General features: G+C 39.6%; 1 protein-coding gene across 7 annotated transcripts in view; it reads right to left on the bottom strand.

The window, feature by feature from the left end:
- CTNNA2 (catenin alpha 2) overlaps nucleotides 1–19798 on the bottom strand; it is a 1139605-nt gene that overhangs the window by 256664 nt on the left and 863143 nt on the right. For all 7 annotated transcript variants that reach the window (XM_032243720.1, XM_032243721.1, XM_032243722.1 and 4 more), the window contains one exon: nucleotides 8115–8195. In XM_032243720.1, coding sequence (XP_032099611.1) covers nucleotides 8115–8195 — 81 coding nt within the window. The remainder of the gene's footprint in view (nucleotides 1–8114; nucleotides 8196–19798) is intronic.

Raw genomic sequence — 19798 nt, 5'->3', positions numbered from 1 at the left:
TACTTTATTTTGGGCACGAGGATATTACCCAAAGAAACAAAGATTAGTAAGACATGAGCACTGGCAAAAACAAATAAACAACTTAAATCCACTGCAAAAAGCGTCATAATCAAGATATTTTTAAATGCTCTGGGACTTTACTGGATAAATCCTGTTTATAGGAATTGGATAAAGTTGTGATGAGAAAGTGACATTTAAGCTAAGCCTTGTAGGAAAAGATGTGAGTTTTCTTCGAAGAAAACAAAAAGGGGTGGTGGGAGCATTCCAGGCAAAAACAACACAAGTGCAAAGGCAGAAGGGTCTGGAAACACTGGCGTATTAGACTGCTGGGGCAATCATAGCGGGGGTCTAGGAGTTACAAGGAGGCTGGAGTCTAGGATACTAGTCATGAGGCTAGAGCCATGGCCATTTTTTTCTGTGTGAAAAGCAGTGAATTAGGACCAATGGCAGTGGAGAGGAACAAGGGACTCAAAATGCATTTAGGAGGCGGCATCAATTGAACTGAATGACTGATGGAGATTTAAGGAATAACAAAAGGCGGAGTTGCATGGGACTGTCACTCTCTTGAAAAGTGGATCAAAGCGGGAAGCACATAATTGTGTAGAGCCCGGTGGGGTGAGAGTAGGGTTTTAAGATAACCTGGATTTCCATTCAGCTCAAAAAGAAAACAAAGATGAGTCAAGGGCTTATAATGTAAACAGAGGGGTGTTAAAACTAACATCACCTTCTTCACAATTTTCCACCCAAGCAAAGAGCAATGTTGAATTCCCTCAGCCATCAGCAGTGACATCCGTGGGAATCACGAAGGCACAACATGATGAGATCCCAGAGCAAACGGGCTCCCACCAGGGCTGGTGGCGACAGCAGGCATGGCAGAGCCTGCAGGAAGATGACTCACTTTCTAAATTTCAGATTTGTCCAGCTTCCTCGGGAAATGGGGAGATAAAGAAATATCAGCAGGCCTGATGGAAATTTCCCCTGGGAAAGATGATGCCAGAAGCCATTTCAGGTAATAAAAGGTAACCTCAGCAAGGAGGGGTCAACTGGAACAGATATATTTGGCTCCAAGCTGACTGTAAAGATCCACTGAGTACATTCAGGCAGAATCAAGGCGATTAGCTGTTATCATCAGCTCTAGAAACACCTCAGTTCAGGCCATAATGCTAGATGCATCATCACACACTTTAAAATTATCTCCTTCTCAGTGGCAGTTTTGGATAAGAATCCCAGTCTAAACATAGCCTCCAACAATAAATATGGGCCAACCTCACTTAACCAGGATGGATGTAGTGAAATGAATGTTCTGGTAAACAGAAAGGGCATTCTGCGAAACAATTTTTGTCATTTAAAACACCATGGTTGAAAATCTTCTAAATTTCCATGCTTGGGAATTTCAGGCTGAAAAATATGATAGCATTTTTGTTTCATCATCCTACAGGACACCTTCCAGTCTCAGGATCAGGACTCTTAACTGTATTATTCTTTTTACTAAAAATAGAGGAAGGTGTTGGGAATTGAATCAAACACAGACATTATCTGGAATGTATTTTGGGGTACAGTCATTGCTATTTACTCCTTCCCTTCTCACTTTTCCTTGATTTCTAGGGCCCAGAGAAATTAGCAGAAAAGAATAAATCAGTAGTTGAAGCTTCCACTTCACTGAGAGTTGTCACGTTCATGCTTATATTATAGATCTCTTTGCTCAGTATAGTGTACCATTTGATTAAACAATGTTGATCAAGCTACCAGACTCTGCTCTTTGTGTGATCTAGACTTGCTAGTGAAACAGGTCGAGCCTATGTGTGAACAATCGACCACATGCTAGCTTATAGAAATGAACTGAACCACTTCATGAATTGAACGGTGCCTTGACAAGAGAACAGCTTGCCGAAGGTGTTATTTCAAGAACAGTTTCCAAATGATGAAATAATGTACTTTGGACTTGGTCTAATGACTATTTTCCAGGTAATAAGTAAGCGGTGCTCTGACATTCAGTGCTATTTTATCAGGATTTTCCTAAGGTAGAGGTGGCTTGAATGTACTACCCATCATCAAGGGACACATCCAAAGGATGGCCTTCTATGGTTTTGAGTCAGGAGTACTCTGTCTCTGCTAAAAATACCAAATGTGTGTGTATATATATATAACAGGCACGTGCCACCATGCCTGGCTAATACACACACACACACACACTCTATCAAATGTGTGTGTATGTGTGTATATATATATATATATATATATGCTTTGGTATTTATGTATAATATATACACATTTGGTTTATATATATATATATACGCATTTGGGGTGTGTGTGTGTGTATGTATGTATGTATGTATGTATGTATGTGTGTGGATATATATATATAAGCCAGGTGTGGTGGCACATACCTGTAATCCCATCTACTTGGGATGCTGAAGCAGGAGGATCACTTTAGCCTGGAAAGTAGAGGTTGCAGTGAGTCAAGATCGCACCATTGCACTCCAGCCTACTACCTACTCTGCTCTGCTCCTCCTGGCATTTTTGATTCTGATTTTTGGTGCTTCTGATCCCATTTCTTCCCTTCTTTCTTTTGGTCTTGCTGTGTCACCCAGGCTGGAGTGCAATGGTGTGATCTCGGCTCACTGCGACCTCTGCCTCCCAGGCTCAAGATATCCTCCTGTCTGAGCCTCCAAAGTAGCTAGGATTACAGATGCATGCTACCATGCCTGGCTAATTTATTTTTATTTTTATTTTTAGCAGAGAGAGTTTTACCATGTGGATCTGGTTGGTCTTGAACTCCTGACTTCATGTGATCCTCCTGCCTTGGTCTCCCAAAGTGCTAGGATTACAGGTGTAAGCCACCGCACCTGGCCTCTGATCTCATTTCTATTTAACTGTCTCTGAGCTCATGTTTCTTTTATTTCAAATCCCATTTGCTGCAAGATCATTTTCTGATCTCCATGTTTCCACAGCAGCTTGACAATCTGACCTAGACTCCAAACTTCAGGGATTATTAGCTCTTACGTAGGGTTTCAGTCTGAAGAACACAAACCTTAACACTTGGAGAAACTCAATATTCTGTAATATATTTTGTTGCTATGTAGATCGCTTCATATCCTTACAAAGAAAAACAGATTTAAATCCAGAAATAAGTGATTTAAAAATGTTTTCTTACAATGAATTTAAAAATAATTGGCCCTATCATGAGCAGATGTGAGAAAAAGAATAGAATGCCTTAACATTCTCTTTTTTCTGTAATAGTTCTGGAAAGTCTATAATTCATATTTTGAGAGGCCAGATACCTAAACATAATTGCACTTTTTCAAAAGAGAATCCAATGAACCATAACAGCTGGAGACCCAAGAGACGCTATATCACAATCAAGAACCATGTTTTTGACATTTACCATAGTTGTTTTGTTTTGTTTTGTTTTGTTTTGTTTTCTGTTCACAGTGCATTCGTGCCACCAATTCCAAATCCTAGAGTGGTAGAGGTGCTGCTAAAAACCTCAAAGCACCTCTACATATTTATGTGAACCTTCCTGCTTCCCCACATGCATTTCCCAGGTACATTTGCATATGGGTGACCCACCTGAATATGTTGGTTCTATGGAGAGGCAGGATGGAGTAAATGTTATGAGTAAAAAACCCTAGAGCCAGATTGCCTGGCTGCAACTTCCACACATCCACACCCAAAATGGCCATGGGTGCTGTATTGGTCTGTTCTCACACTTCTAATAAAGACATACCTGAGACTGGGTAATTTATAAAGGAAAGAGGTTTAATTGATTCACCGTTCCACATGGTTGGGGAGGCCTCATAATCATGGAAGAAGATAGAAGAGGAGCAAAGTCACATCTTACATGGTGGCAGGCAAGAGAGGGTGTGCAAGGGAATTCCCCTTTAAAAACTATTGGGTCTCATGAGACGTATTCACTATCACAAGAGTGGCATGGGAAAGACCCACCCCATGATTCAATTACCTCCCACCATGTCCCTCTCATTGACATATGGGAATTATGGGAGCTCTAATTCAAGATGAGACTTGGCTGGGGAAACAGCCAAACCATATCAGGTACGTTACTTGGCTTCACATCCTCATCTGTAAAATGAGCATAGTGACAATCTTTTAGAGCTAGTGTGTGAATTAAATGTGAGCAATAAATGGAGAGAACTTAGAACAGTTCCAGGCACCTTGCAAGGACTTCATATAAGTGGGCTGCAAATTAGTTTACATATTCTGGACAGTGATTTTTACAAGCTCTCCATGGTAACTGTTCTCCTTCAGCTAGAGTTTGTATATAAGGGATTGGGTCACAAAGAAGACAACTAAGGGATTTTTTAGCTGTAATTATTTTTTATTACTCTTGGAAGATTTTTCTATAGTCCTACTTGGAGACATGATTTTAATGAATCACCCTTTAATCATTCCATCCAATAATATGTTTTGCTTACTAATTTTTAATGCCTTGTTATATTACTATTCTAAGTACTCAACCCAATGTAAAAGCATTCTAATATATAATTTTTGTTGTTAAAAATGTTTTGATTTTAATAACAGAATTGAGACCTTTGTCAGATTAAGACTCACTAAATCTCATTGCTGGAATCATTGTGGCATCTAGTAAGTGTAAAGGAATAAGAATTAGGCCTTTGGTTTGTTTTGGGAGTGAAAGAGTTGCGAAGTTTAGCAATACTGTAATGTCATAGATACTATTTATTAGCTTCTCAGAGAGAAGTGTTTGGGTGCCAAATTGTTTATCAACTTGGAAAAGACAGAGACTAATAAAAGCACAAAAATAATAATCAGAATCAACTAGCATCCCTGTAACTGTAGGAAAAATTAAGAGATCATACCTAGAATAGTTCACAGGTGGCACAAAGCAAAAGGGAATAGGGGTGCAGCTGGCAGACACTGACTGAGTCTTCTCTGGGGGATGGATGGACCATGTGGGCCACTAGGCACCCAGAAGGGCATCAGCCAAGAGCTAGTATTTCCACAATGAGCTGATTCCAGAATCACAGCAGTGACAATGGCTCAGACGCAGGGCCTGCTGTGCTCACAGCTCTAAAATGAGAACACAATGCTTAAAGCTGCCAGTTGTCATCCCCGAAGTCCATTTTAGATTCTAAACAAAATGCTCCTTAGGAGGATTCTTCTCTACCACTGCCCCCTGTCATGGGTTTAACTGGCAAGATGGATCCATGTTAATCAGTTTTAAATGATACCCTTGGGTCTCTATAATCTTTTTCACAATTTATAATGCCCTAGTTCCTTGGGATATGTTGCCTCAAGAGAGGAGTTCTACTTACCTGAAAATTCCACTTAAGCTGAAATCCTTAATATTCAATTAATCTTGATTTCTTTAAGTATCTACAAGACTAATTTCACTTTCTTTCATTAGGAAAGTCCAAGGTAATGATTATGATTGATTTTATTTCTTTTCAATTTGGTGGCTAAAACTTTTCAAGACTCCAGGGTCACCCTTCCGAAAAGCATTGCCCAGACTTAGGACTATGAGGAGGAGGCAGGAGACTGAAAGAGCAGGACATCATGAATGTCACTAGAAATGTTTTTTATAAACTAAAATCTTTGATTTCACGTTTTTCCCCTAGGAGATTTGATCTCTCTCAATATTATACAAAGGAATACATGTGTATAGGGAAGTGAACATGATCACTGAGGGGTCTCTTTTAGAATCTGCTCTAGCAAATGTTTATCTGTAATTGAAAGAACAGAAAGTAGCTCAGCAGTAAACATTTGTTTGAGCCATTAACATCCTCTGAGCCACTGTTGTGGAGTGGTATCAGAGACCCAGGTAACACCTTGTTAATCTAATTACTAGTTACCCAAATCTAAGCTTATGACCTACCTGGGCCAAACAAATTAATCATTGCATATTCCATCTGCACAAGTGCTAGGTAGATTCAATTTAGATCAGAGAAGCTTTTGTGCCACTACAGGTGTACATGGAGAGACAGAAGAGATGAGAAGAAAGACAAAAATATCTCAACATACGGGTAGGGATGAAACTGACAGATGGGGACCATCGTTGTTTTAGAAAGGCAGATTGGAGAAGAGAAAGACATTTCAACCAAATTCATGGATACGGTGTGAAATTATGCCGTAACTGTTGAATCTTAATACCATGAAACAATTCTCCTTTTATCCTATTCCTCTGTATTTTGAAGAAAGGTAAGGAAATATATATATATATATATATATATATATATATATATATATATACATGGAATAATTTCAGGGGAGGACACATTCCTTCCACTGCCATCTTATAGGAAGCTCTCCAAGGAGCTTGTCACCTAAGCATTTAAAATTCCACCATAAATTTTCACCTTCAAATTTTACCACTGTCCTCTGCTAAAAAGATTCAAGCCTTTCCAGGAATGGTAACATGAGAGTAAAAATTACTTTTTCATTCTTTTCTAGTAATAATAATAATAATAAATCCTGCTACGATTGGTTCATGATTGAAAATAGCTGAGGGGGCTTGTTCTTGAATGTAAGAAAAGCAATCACTACTGAGACCAAGGGATCAGGGAGATGGGAGGACCCAGTTCATGAATTTCACCTGTTTGACAATCTAGCCCAAGGCAAGACCTGGAGATGTCCTCCCACTGCTCTTAGGAATCTGTGATTATCAGTCATGGGGACCTCTGACATGGGAATGAGAATTTCCCTTAGACTCATACAATCTTATACAGAAAAAAAAAAAAAAAAAAAAAAGTTTACAGATCTAGTTTAGCTCCTTACTTTTGTTAAGACCAAGAGACGAAGGATCCACAATCACACTGAAAGTTTATCAGCAGAGCTAATACTAAAATCAAGGGCTCTGATATCTGATTCAGTGTATTCAACTAACCTCCAACCCAATTCCTGCCACCCATATCATTTCATTTCAAACAGGGATATGTAGAGGAGATTCTCCATGACAGCAAGGAGGGAGGGACCTGGCCATATCTCCACTTGCTGTTACTTACTAATGCCTCAAAGGACGATGTTGTATTCTGCCTTATGTTTCCCCCCAAAAAGGCTTTTTAGCTGCGGAGCTAGAATATTCATATTTCAGAAGTAATTGTGATATCTTCTGAAAGACACCAGACCAAGTGTGTCTACACCTTCAGGTGATGTCTTGATAAAAACCAAGAAGCTCCCCAGCAGTCATCGGAAGCAGTGGGTTCCTCACATTCAAATCATTTCCAAGTTGCTGCTTGGCCATTCTTGCCCAAGGCTCTTGCTAATCTTGTTTGTACTTAACACACTGCAGGAAGACATGCTGGATGTGGCCATGCTAATCAGGCTGTTTCAGCAGGTGCTGCCATAGCAGTGGCTGGTTTTAGCGGGCTATCACAATTAACAGTAAATGAGGTGGACATAGCCAAAGCTACAGCAGGAGACAGGATTCTGCCCTTCTGGGCAGAAATCAGGAAAAGGGGTTTTTATTATAACTCAGTGAATGACAGAATCTCTTTCAGAGAAAGAATACTACCAAAGGAAAGAGGAGTTCATCATGGACACATATAAAATCAGGGTTCTAAGGCAACATTTACCACTGTTCACATAACACTTTCAAGGTAAAAAAGGGCCCTGACTGGAGATTTCTCCTCAGTAAGAAAAATAGACCCATCAAACTAATGATGTCATTAGCCATTTTTTTCCATGCTTCCCAAACAACCATCTGATAAGCAAACTTTCTCCTAGATTTGTGTTTCCAAGGGAATATACTGGTCAAGAGACCTTCCTGAGAGTTTGATAAGTAAGAACTAGCAAAGATCAAAGACAAGCTCTTGGCATACCTGGATTTGGAAAACTAAAGACCGGATGTAGAGGTAGTGAATTCATCTCGTCTCTACCAGGACAGATTAGGTCTGGGCAGGATTAGGGTTAGGGTTAGGGTTAGGGTTAGGGTTAGGGTTAGGGTTAGGGTTAGAACAGGCCTGTTCAGGGCTTGTTTCCTTGCTTGCAAATGGCTCTTTTTTTTTTTTGTATATGTAGATGTTATAAAGAATAACAACCTGAACACTGAACATCAGCTCCAAGAAGACACCCTGGAAAAGGACATTGTTGGAAATCTCTGCTAAGTATCATGGACTTAAAGTAAAAGTAAAAAATAGTACCTGTCTCCTTAGATCTCTTGTTTTTTTAGTCATCTTATCAATCGCAATGTTGAGAGGATCTCCTTTTTCTTTTCTTCCAGTCTATTAAGAAAAAAGAAATAATTACTGATTTAGAATATTCAATGTTAGAGACATTAAAAGTTCAAAAAAATCAGGAAAACATGAGATGTCGAATTCAGCCATTTTTTTAAAAAAGATTATTTTCAATACATAATTAATAACATGATTTAGCCTTTAAAGTTGTTTTTCCTGAAATAAGAATTAAAATTGATAAAACCAATACATTTTCGGGATGGTTACACATATGTCCATATTCAACTCCACACAAATTTTTGTCCCTTCTCCTCTAGACGCTTAGCAGTTAAGTAAATACAACAAGAATGTTTTGGTTTTGCCCTCAAATACAAATGCTTTGTGTGTTTATATTGTGTAAGCACATTTCAGAATAGAAGATAATTGAGGTAGTTAAAACTACATAGAAAAAGATTTTAAGTAAATCACCAGAATTCAGAAGTTTATACCAATATTTTTAAGCCATATTGCAACTTCTGTACCAAATTCAAAAGAGATGCTTTACTAGAAAATACAGTCTTGCTAATCTCTGCTCTGTCATGTAGTAGAATGCTAAAAACGATAATAAGCAACCCACAGCTTGAGGTCGTGAGGAAAATTTCCCTTATGACTGTAACAGGCAGAGACAGAGGGGAAAAAAAGTCTTCTTTAATAAATTATTCACTTGGAAGTTTCACTGGTTTCCTATTTCTTTTCTTTTTCTTCTTTTTTTGCTGGGTACGGAAAAACAATTAAAACTCAACAGAAAAAACAAAACAAAACAAAACAAAAAAAAACGTTGTCTTTTTAAAAGAGCAACAAGATTCCCATGGATGGAAAGCTCTATAAACTTTATGGATGAAAATTATCTTCCCCTTAAAAGATAAATGTTTTCAAAAACCTTGTCAAATCGATTAAATTATCTGAATTTTAGTCAAATGCTACAGATTTATTTATAATGCTGGTGGCAAGTCAATTCTTGTGGCCTACTCAGTCTCTGTAAAATCATATAGGTCTCTGTAGTAATTGGCATATATGATAAAATGTGATCCCAGATCATAAGTTGTGCCTAATAGGATAACATGATTTGACAATGCATAAAAATTACCATCCAACAGGTTTCTAAATGTTCTCTTTCCATGACAAAATCCTGGACACAGAAGGCTGACACACACACACCAGCTCTCCATAGCTGGGTTTAAAGTAATCACTCTTCTCGGCTACTTGCTTAATTAACTATTTTTTTCTGAACAAATGTCTGATGCACAGCCCTATAGGGTTTTCATTAAAAAGCCCAAACCAAGGCATATGTGCATATATTTTTAGCCTTCTGAAACCCTACAAGTCCCCATCATCCTTTCCCACTCCCTAAACTCATACACTCACTCTTTCAGATGTAGACATTAAGGTTTGTAAGTAGAAAGAGCTTAAAATACAGTGGCTAACATTTTACAACTTTGAAATATCAGCCTACAAACAGCTCCAAGAAAACAAAAGTATATGGAGGAGACTAACGTGCTGCTCTATCTTTCAAGGGAATATGGTTGCACAGCGAGTGTGGCTTCAATGCTCTGCCTCTCCAAGTTCAGATGTGCCACAAATTCAGCAGCCAAAGGCTATTCCTTTTCTGTTTGGTTCTCTCCTTGCAAGTAGGTTGTCTGCCATCAAAATACAGGGCACCTTTGTGGAGCTCTGGACCATGATAATTCTGAAAAATCATGATTTCCTATGGCCTTTTCATTTATTAGAATAATAAAACTTCAGAAAATTAAAAGATATGAGTTTGGATTAAAATGTGGCTCCAACAGATGGAGGGTAGGTAACAAAACTTTTCAAAGTAAAAAGAAAAATTTGAAACATATCAGATACAAAAAATAATTACTAAGTGAAGGTAAATGGTAGGCTCTGGGCTCATTCCATCCTGCCAGTGCCATATTATGTAACTATTTTTCCGATGAGAAGAATGAGGATCAAATGGGCCTGGGACTGGTATGAAGAGAGTGAAAGGGAGAGAGGGAGTATAATTTAGACCTAAAATTTAAGGTGGCACCAAGGAACTCAGTCATCAAGATAAATAATATTTTAATGTTTTGTGTGTGTGTGTGTGTGTGTGTGTGTATTTGAGAGAGTGTCTTGCTCTGTCACCTAGGGTGGAGCACAGTGGCATAATCTCAGCTCACTGCAACCTCTGCCTCCCGGGCTCAAGCAATTCTCCTGCCTTAGCCTCCGGAGTAGCTGGGATTACAGGCATGCGCCACCAAGCCCAGCTATTTATTTATTTACTTTTTTGTATTTTTAGTAGAGATGGGGTTTCACCATATTGGCGAGGCTGGTTTTGAACACCTGACCTTGTGATCTGCCCGCCTCAGCTTCCCAACGTACTGGGATTACAGGTGTGAGGCACTGCACCCAGACTAATGTAATATTTTTAAAAATCAAAACGAATGCAAAGAAATCCATGTGAAAATAAAAGATCAAAAATTTAAATAAAGACAGAATCCAGTAGGGCTAGGATTAGGGTAGGGCAAATATGGTGAGTTGTGCAAATGTGGCATCAGATGACATTTTAAGCTTAAAAAAATGGGGGATATATTCATTCTCTAAAAATTATTGTTTATCTAAAATTCACATTAACTGGGCATCTTGTATTTTTAGGTGCTAAATCTGACAACCCTACCCCCAGGGAAAAGAGTCATGTTTAAGATTGTAACTGGGGGTGGTTACAGACACATGTGGGATGCTTGGTTGCCCCATTCTGTGAGCAGAAGGGCAACATGTGGGATATGTATTCCTCCTGGCATCAGTATCCTGCAACTGTAAAACACACATCCCTTAGATGAGAAGCATCCTGATAGTCACTGTGGGGAATACATAAAAAGTGATAGTCATGATTCTCACCATCAAAGAGCTCCCGATACAGGGGAGTAGACCAGAACACAAGACTAACAAGACCAACAACTGTGCAGAGATTAGCACTCTCCATGACTGAGTTGCTCAGAAGAGGGAGAAGACATTGCCTTTGGGAAGTCAAGAAATCTCACAGAGGAAAGAGAAAATTAGCTGGACCTTAAGCCATGGGTAAGATTAGAATAGGAAAGAGAGAGGCACTTTGACTGGCAAAAAGAAAGTCATGTAGACAAGAAGGCAAGATGAGCTCTGGGAGGGCAATGGTGAAATGAGCGAGCTTTTTCTCCATGATGTGAAGAGATCAGCTTGACTAGCTACAGAGACAACTTATTTTTATGAGAGCTTCTTTTTATAGTGTCATTACTACTGATGGTATTTTGATCTGCAAGTCCAGAGAATCTCTGGGAATATTAGTCATTCCATGTCACTCTTGTTCAGATTCGGTTTGTGTAATATTTGTGATCCTGGGTTTTTTCCAACCTCAAAGTCTTTGGCTGAAAACAATTCAGAAATGCAGTTGACTTGGGTGCCATATTTGTTGTCACTGTACATGAAGGCTGCGGAATGTTAAAATAAGGACTGGGGTTTAGGAAATTTGGGCCACTGGATGGGACAGTCAATTCATTTGCCCTTTCTTAGCTCCAATTTTTTAAAAATAAGGTATTTGTGCAGGAATAACAATAGTAGCTTGTCAACACTCAGCTCTGCACAGTCAATGGGGACCTGGAAGCCATTACGTCCCACTTTCCTCAGCTCTGTATGTCTAAATGTGGCCATAATTTTAAATTCATCAGTTTAAACTGGACGGGAAGCCAGCCACTGAGAGTGAGACAGAGCGAGGAAAAGAGAGAAGGAGATAGACAGAGACAGAGAAGGAGTTGGAAGAGGAGGAAGGGAGAGAGCAATGAGGCTAGTGGAGAGGGAGGAAGAGAGGAGAGGAGACTTGCCTCCTAGTGTCAGCTCCCTATTATCAGCCCCCACGATCCTGGACTAGCCATTTACCCCCTGCTTTTTTAAAAAGTCTGAGTTTTGTCATAAGCACAATGGATAGCCTAACATATGCTCTGTCTTCTTCACAAGGTTAGCAGGATGATCAATCACAATGTCAACATGCTAGAAACAATAAAAGACATTAAGACTATTCAGGGTAATTAGGAAAGTATTTTTGCTGTGGAAAAACAATGAAAGAATTGATTTAGAAACTACATAGGAACTATTTTTGGATTACCTGTCCTTCTGCTGTCTCCATCCAGGGAGATAATGTACATAAACCTTGCCAAAAACTGGAATCCCTAAAGAAAAATTTCTCTCTCTCTCTAAAGAAGGAATATTTGGGGTAATTCATTTTAAATACGTAACTAGTCTGAGGTGTTTCTAAGAGGTGAAATAAGGGGCAGAACCTCCAGTTTAGTCTTTTACACAGTAGGTTATGGGTCATATTTGTCAAGTAACTAAGGATTTGATCATCACAAGCACATTCTAGTTCCCTGAGAATCAACCAGAAGCCTTACCTAGCTCTCCATCTCTGACCCTCCAGGGTCTACAAATTAGAAATAGTTTAACAAACTGAAGTGAAGGCAGATCTAAGTATTTATTTTGTCATCATCACCTAATAATAAAGGTAAAATGTGTGGTGTTAAGTCAGTCATCTAATTATTCCGTTTTTGCTGAACAGAAGGAAACAAAAGCCAATTAGTTGTAACTACTCTCTGCCAATAACCACCTAAGTGACCTGGGAACTTCTGTAGACTCCAGACTTATCATCTGTAGAATGAAAGGGCCAGGGATGAATTATGGAATTGTGAAATATGAGAATCAGAAAAACCATCAAGAGCCTGTAACTATCCTTCCCTGTTACAGGGAAACAGTCATAGCACTGCAGAAAGGGCTGGGAATTGACAGGTAGTTGAAATTTTTCTCATCTCTAAAACGTGGCTAAGTGCTTGCTTTATGGAATTATTGTGAGCATAAAAAGAGATGGGCCCCGTAATGTGTTTGGCCAGTACCTACCCAGCAGAGTTATCTCGGTCAATGCCAGCTGTCTTTCCTTGCTCGCCCCCTCATTCCCCTCAAAGATAAGGACATCAAGGTCTAGAGAGATGAAGTGACTGATTATGATCACCTGGTTCATTAGTATCTGACCAGCACCTCCAGCCTCTCAGCCAGGGCTTTTTCCATTCCGTATCTAAACCATCTCCCTTCTCTAACTTCCAGGGTTCTATGATTTTATGGTTTCGTGTGTTTCTCTTCAAAGGCTACCAATAAAATCTCACTTTGAGGTGTATTCCCTCTGTCACTTTTTGTCATAGACTTTGGATGGCTCTTTTGAACCTCCTCCCCTTTTCTCCTTTATCTTTACCGGCAGAGAATGAGTGTGTAATAGAGATAGCCATTTAATAAATATCATTATTAAAAAAAGAATCCAGGCGGGAGTACTCTCCACATTGCTGTGGGCACCTTCCCTTGTTGCCATCTGTTGTGCTAGGGAGGTGCATGTTTATTAAACTTTATTTGTTTTAGTCTTTGAGCATTATTTTACAAAACACATTTGGGGTAGATCTATGGCTTGAATTGAGGAGAGTGAAGGGAATAAATTTCCTGACTCGGATTTTTAATAGGTCTTTTCTTCTCCCATCCTCTGGCTCTCAATTCAAGTCCAGTTATCTAAAGTATCAGATATTATCTTGAAGACCTTCATATTTCCAGTTTATCCTTAAACAGAAGGATTAGGCAATTAATAGAAATTTCTATTTTTACAATTAATCTTCAGAAAAGGAACAGCATTTTATTTCAACAATTTCTTTTTAATAACACTGCTCTTTGCCCGTTTGCAAAATAAAGTCCCCTCCTTTGGCCCACTTTGGATAAGGATCCCCACCCTACTCTCTTACTGTATGAATATCCATCACCCCTTCTGAAAATCTGAAGATGTTTGTAATGGATTTATATCAACATGCCGAATTCTGACCCCTTATAAAACAAAAAGCAATGAGAATTATTCATTTATAAATCTCTGAAAATGAGTATTTATTTAAAGGCGATTCCCCTCCCAGCCCCTCATCCTACCCTAAACACATAATCCAGTTCTGGGGGTCTCTCATGGAAGCCCTGGGAATATAAATCTCCCATCTTGGTACTTCCATTGGGTCCATGGTTGTGCATCGACCAGGTTTCAGGGCGCTGTATTAATATGTAGGACATGCTTGTAAGAAGGCAGATGTTTACCACTTCCTTCCTTCCCCTGAAGGGACCTGCACACATGACTGAATGTATAAGGAATCTTCAACATATTGTGTAGCTGTGACTCTAATATATTGGATGTTTCAGGAGCTAATCAAATGCCCTGTCTTCAAATTGTTGTCATTTGAAAAAAGTGGAAGTCAAAATCATCAGAATGGCAGAAAGCAATAATATTCCATGCACTCTATCTCCAACACAGTCTGCTGTCATTTAAACCTGTGATTTAGACAACAGGGGGGAGAAGAAAAAATCATGTATTGATCCAGCAGTCACATTATCATTTTTAGAGAGTCGTCCACCTACCCTCAAACCCTGCATACAGAAATCAGATCCTTATTACAAACAGCACCATTATTTATAGAACCTTGAACATTTCATAATATCTTTATATTATGTATAATATAATAGTTGGAGCATGTGAACCTTTCAAAATATACCTTTTCACAAGCTAAGGACATTTCTCTAAAAAGAACTGGCAGTATCTCTTTAGAATGGATGAAAGTTCAACAGTGGCCACAAAGCAAAATGATCATCAGGATCCTCTGACCACATCACAACCCGGGGCTTGCTTGGTGTCTGAAGCAGTGGTAGGGATAGGAAGGAGGTAAAGGTGGACAGGGAAACATTCATGTATCTCTGACTCTTTTCTGCCAGACTACATTTATTTTCAAGGAAATAATCAATGTATATTGCAAGAATATGGTAATACTGGTGAGACTTCCAGGCCCTACCCAGGAGTGGAGCAACCTCAGGATATGCCTTGGACGGTGCCCAAAGCAGGACCGGTTCAGGGAGATCAACCCCTGTTCTCATCCCCCCATCAACCCACCTGTGTTATTTTGGTAGCAGCCTTCTTAACTCCCAACCAAGATTCTGTGGGCAGAGAACAAACTTATAATAATATCCAAACCCGTGAGAATCAGCAGTAGAATCACAGGTGGTAGGAAGAATTATTAGGAGGGAGGCATATTTTCCCACTGAGATTGATAAACTGGTAGTAGATAAACCTTGAACTACTTAGGGAGTCTCCAAAAGCAGACTCCACAAAAAGAGAAGCATAGCTGAAAGAAGGAGGGGGAGAAAGAAGGGCAGAGGAAGACGAAGAAAGAGACAGGAGGGAGAAATTATGAGAGAAACTGTGGCAAGACAGGGATGAGGAATTGGAGAAAAATAAATTTAAGGGAAGAGGAAGGAGGAGAAGAAGAGAGTCAGCTTTTGGGGTCAAATCAAAATGGTTCGCATTTTCCATTACATACTCTTATGAATAGTTCATTTGAGCTGCTCTCACAAAAGTACCATAGACTGGGTGGCTTATGACAACAGGAATTTATTTCTCACATTTCTGGAGGCTGCAAAGTCCTAGATGAAAGCATTGGCAGTCCTCTGTGTCTGGTGAGGGCCCACTTCTTATTCCTAGAGGGCTGTGTTCTTTCTGTGTGTTTACATGGCTAAGGGGACAAGGAAGTCCTCTGGGGTCTCTTTTACAAGGGCGCTAATTCCATTCGAGAGATCTCCACCCTCATGATATAATCACTTATCAAAGGCTACACTAATCCCATTCGTGAGACCTCCACCTTCATGACACAATCACTTATCAAAGGCCTCCACCTCCAAATACCATCACAATGGAGGTTTCAACATTCGAATTTTGAGGGGACACAAACATTCCGTGTATAAAACACACTAACTTATAAAATAATTGTTTTGCTTGTCATTATCTCCTTAGATCCTGGAGTAGTGCCTGGAATGTAACAGGTATTCAATTAATTTTTCTAAGTCAATGAATGAAACACTTGACCTTTTGAATCCAGTTGCACCTAAAGCCGTAAGTATCTATCCATGGGTTACCTGGTGCCATGAGTTAATAAATGCCTCCATGTTTGTTAGTGTAGCATTTCTGTCAGTTACAAAGAAGGGGTCTTTTAAATCAGAGATCTTAAAATACAAAGCCACAATAATTTGAAAGCAGAGTGGTGGAGGTCGGGGGAGATCTCAGGCAAGGTCTGGAGCACTGCGTGGGGTTGACGTCTTGGCAGGGCATCCAGGTTCATTCACAGGGTTTTCTCTAGCACTAATTACTGACCCAGCCTTAACTCTTAATATCATAGTTCTCCCCTAAATCCAGTTAGTCACTAACCTTGAGAAACTGCCCACCAAAAAAGTCTATAAGGATTCATACTGTTCCTCAAATCTCTCTTTCCATGACATTCACCCATCCCAGTGGAGATCTTCAATGCCACAGCATCCTCTGTTGATTGCATTCCCTCATCATCAGTATGATCTGCTAAGAACAAGCTTTAACTTCCTCAGCTTAGTATTCATCAATTCTTATTTAGATTTTACTGAAGTCCTATTTTTTTAATCTTTTGTCTTTTAACTTTTAGGTTTGAGGGTACATGTGCAGGTTTCTTATATTGGTAAACTCGCGTCGCAAGGATTTTGTGTGACACATGTTTTGTGTCACACACATGTGTCACACCACATCCTTCATTCAGATAGTGTGTCAAACAGTGCAGACATGTTGTGGCATGAGTTTACTTATATAAGAAATATTTTGCCAGGTGCAGTGGCTCATGCCTGTAATCCCAGCACTTTGGGAGGCCAAGGTGGGTGGATCATGAGGTCATCCTGGCTAACACAGTGAAATCCCTTCTCTACTAAAAATACAAAAAATTAGTCAGGCGTTGGGGCACGTCCATGTAATCTCAGCTACTCGGGAGGCTGAGCAGAGAATCGCTTGAACCCAGGAGGCGGATGTTGCAGTAAGCCGAGATCATGCCACTGCACTTCAGGCTGGGCAACAGAGACTCTGGCTCAAAAAAAAAAAAATTTTATCACTAGGTACTAAGCTGATCCTCTCCTTCTTCCCATCTGCAAGTAGACCCCAACTTCCGTTGTTCCCCTCTTTGTGTCTATGTGTTCTTGTTATTTAGCTCCTACTTATAAGTGAGAACATGTGGTATTTGGTTTTCTGTTCCTGCATTAGTTTGCTAAGGATAATGGCCTCCAGCTCCATCCATGTTGCTGCAAAGGACATAATCTTATTCTTTTTTGTGACTGCATAGTATTTCATGGTGTATGTAACACATTGATGGGCATTTAGGTTGAGTCCCTGTCTTTGCTATTGTGAATAGTGCTGCAATAAACATATTAGTGCATGTGTCTTTGTGGTAGAATGATTTATATTCCTTTAGGTATATACCCAGTAATGGAATTGCTGTGTCAAATGGTAATTCTGGTTTTTTTTTCCTTGGGCCTACATTTTAGGCCTCAGAGTCTGGTCTCCCTCTCATAGTGGTCTAATTCTAATCTATTTGTATTTTCTCAGCAACTCACAAACTTCCTGCTTCTTTATAGGCTCACATTGATTACCTGGCTGAAAGGGGCCATTCCTTTTCTAACTCACAATTCACCTAGCCAGGTTCTACCCATTCTTCAAAGAAAAGCTAAAAATCCCCCTCCTCTGACCACATGCCTCATGTAGGTAGTGTGCCAAACAGTGCATATATTTACAGTATACTACCTGGTGATACCAAGTAAGTTTTTGTGGGGCTGCAGAATAGAACCCAGGTTTTTTGTGGTAGAACATGCCTGCTTTTATCCCGAAGAACTCAGAATGAAACTCTTAAGACATACTCAGAAAATGCTTGTTTATAGATAGAAAGATAGATGGCCCAAGTAGGCATCTGGTGATAGGCAGCAGGTATGAAAGGGATAGATGATTTGGAAAATATGGAGTCCTAAAAATAAATTTCACCCACTTCGCAATTTGCTGATCAAAGCCATAGGAAGTAGTTGGCACCTGTGTAAGGTTACAATTCTTACTCCTTGATTTATTTTATCAACACAGGTGTAGTCCTCAGTGATTACTTGCCAGGCAACCCTGCATAAAAGACATTTTTCATAGTGCCACCCCTCCCTGACCCCAACTTGGGTGATTACTAAAAGCTGGGGTTAATTAACCACATCTCCCTTCTAAGCCTGTAAGAGACCATGAACTGAGCAAACTGCTAAAAAATGCCATTTCATCTTTACAGTCGAGATGAAAGTAGTCAAGGCAAAGTGCAAATTCCCATTGATTTTATACACACATACACACACTCATACCCAAACCGAATAAATAATTTAAATTTCAATGAAATTTAAAGTTCCATTTCATTTTTAAATGCATATTCCCCAAACCACTCAGCTATAGTTAAAGCTTTCAACACCTAAAGAATCCCTAGAGTCTGGCATTTTCTACCATCTCAAAAAGAGGTCAATAACTGGGTTCTCATTGCTGAGAATTCACAGAAATCAGAAAACATTCAGGCAAAGGGTTGCCTTAATTTATGGGAAGTGTGCCTATGTGGGGACCCACAGCCTTGGCCTCCCTGCGCCTCATTTACCATTCTTTCTATCGAGAGCCAGTTCACGTTGTAATTCCTCCATCACCCCTTCCCTGCCCTCCCAGTTCACAGAAACCCAGCCTCTTCTGTGTGCCTATAGCCATCTCTACCCACTTATTTGGTTCTTCATAAATGATTCTCACCAAGGAAATCATTATATATTGTGCAAACCTCTTGCATTGTTCATTGAATTTCCGATGTCACATGGTATACAAATAGCATAAGCTGCATCATTACAATCCTGTAGTGTTCAGAAATTTGTCATGAGTGTGTGTGTGTGTGTGTGTATATATATATATATATATATATATATATATATATATATATACATATATTTCCAATTAAAGGCACAGTCGCCCAAGGACAGGAAAGTGTCAGACCATTACATTTCCTTGAAATTCTGAAGGCTCTGGCACAGTGCTATACACAGAAAAGGTGCTAAGTAAATTAGAAATATGTATAGATATGTACCTATAAATATGTATTGGCTATAAATGGAGTAATTAGTATTCTAGCTGCTTGGCTTAATTAAATGATGCAGGTCTTTGGAGACAAGGTAGGTGCCGAGGTGGAATTGGTGGCCTGTTGTGTCTTCACCAATGGTGGCGTCATATTGTTGCCTGGTTTCATCCCCTTTTTACACTTTCTACACTCATTCTCTTTCTTCCCTGCTCAAATACCTCCCCTGTGCAGGAAAACGATGGAAATTCCAAGGAGCCGAAGCTTTTGATTATATGCATAGGATTAAGATGTATATACCCTTGGAAGAAGAAGTATAAAGAGTAAATGGCTTTTATCAAAGTAGTGACAGGTGGGAGTAGATAAACTTGAAAACACTAGGAACCGAAAGAGAACAGGTTTGATCAAATGGTGCTTTGAAGAGATGAGAAGAACGCTTAATGGAACACAGAGGCAGGATGTACTTGAGAACACCTGGGACCTTTCTTACTGCCAGCCCCACAGCAAAGGAAAGTGAGGAAGACATGTGGGTACCAGTGGGCAGAAGAAATACAACGTTTGGGAGCCCCAAGGACTCTTTGCGTCCTAGGGATTCCCAAAGGTATCTCCATTCTAGTGCCAGAGCCAGGGCTGTTTTGC

The sequence above is a fragment of the Sapajus apella genome, unplaced genomic scaffold (genome assembly GCF_009761245.1).
Source record: "Sapajus apella isolate SASKATOON/1434 unplaced genomic scaffold, GSC_monkey_1.0 scaffold52, whole genome shotgun sequence".
In the NCBI taxonomy this organism is placed as follows: Eukaryota; Metazoa; Chordata; class Mammalia; order Primates; family Cebidae; genus Sapajus; species Sapajus apella.
This window is presented reverse-complemented; position numbering and strand designations above follow the sequence as displayed.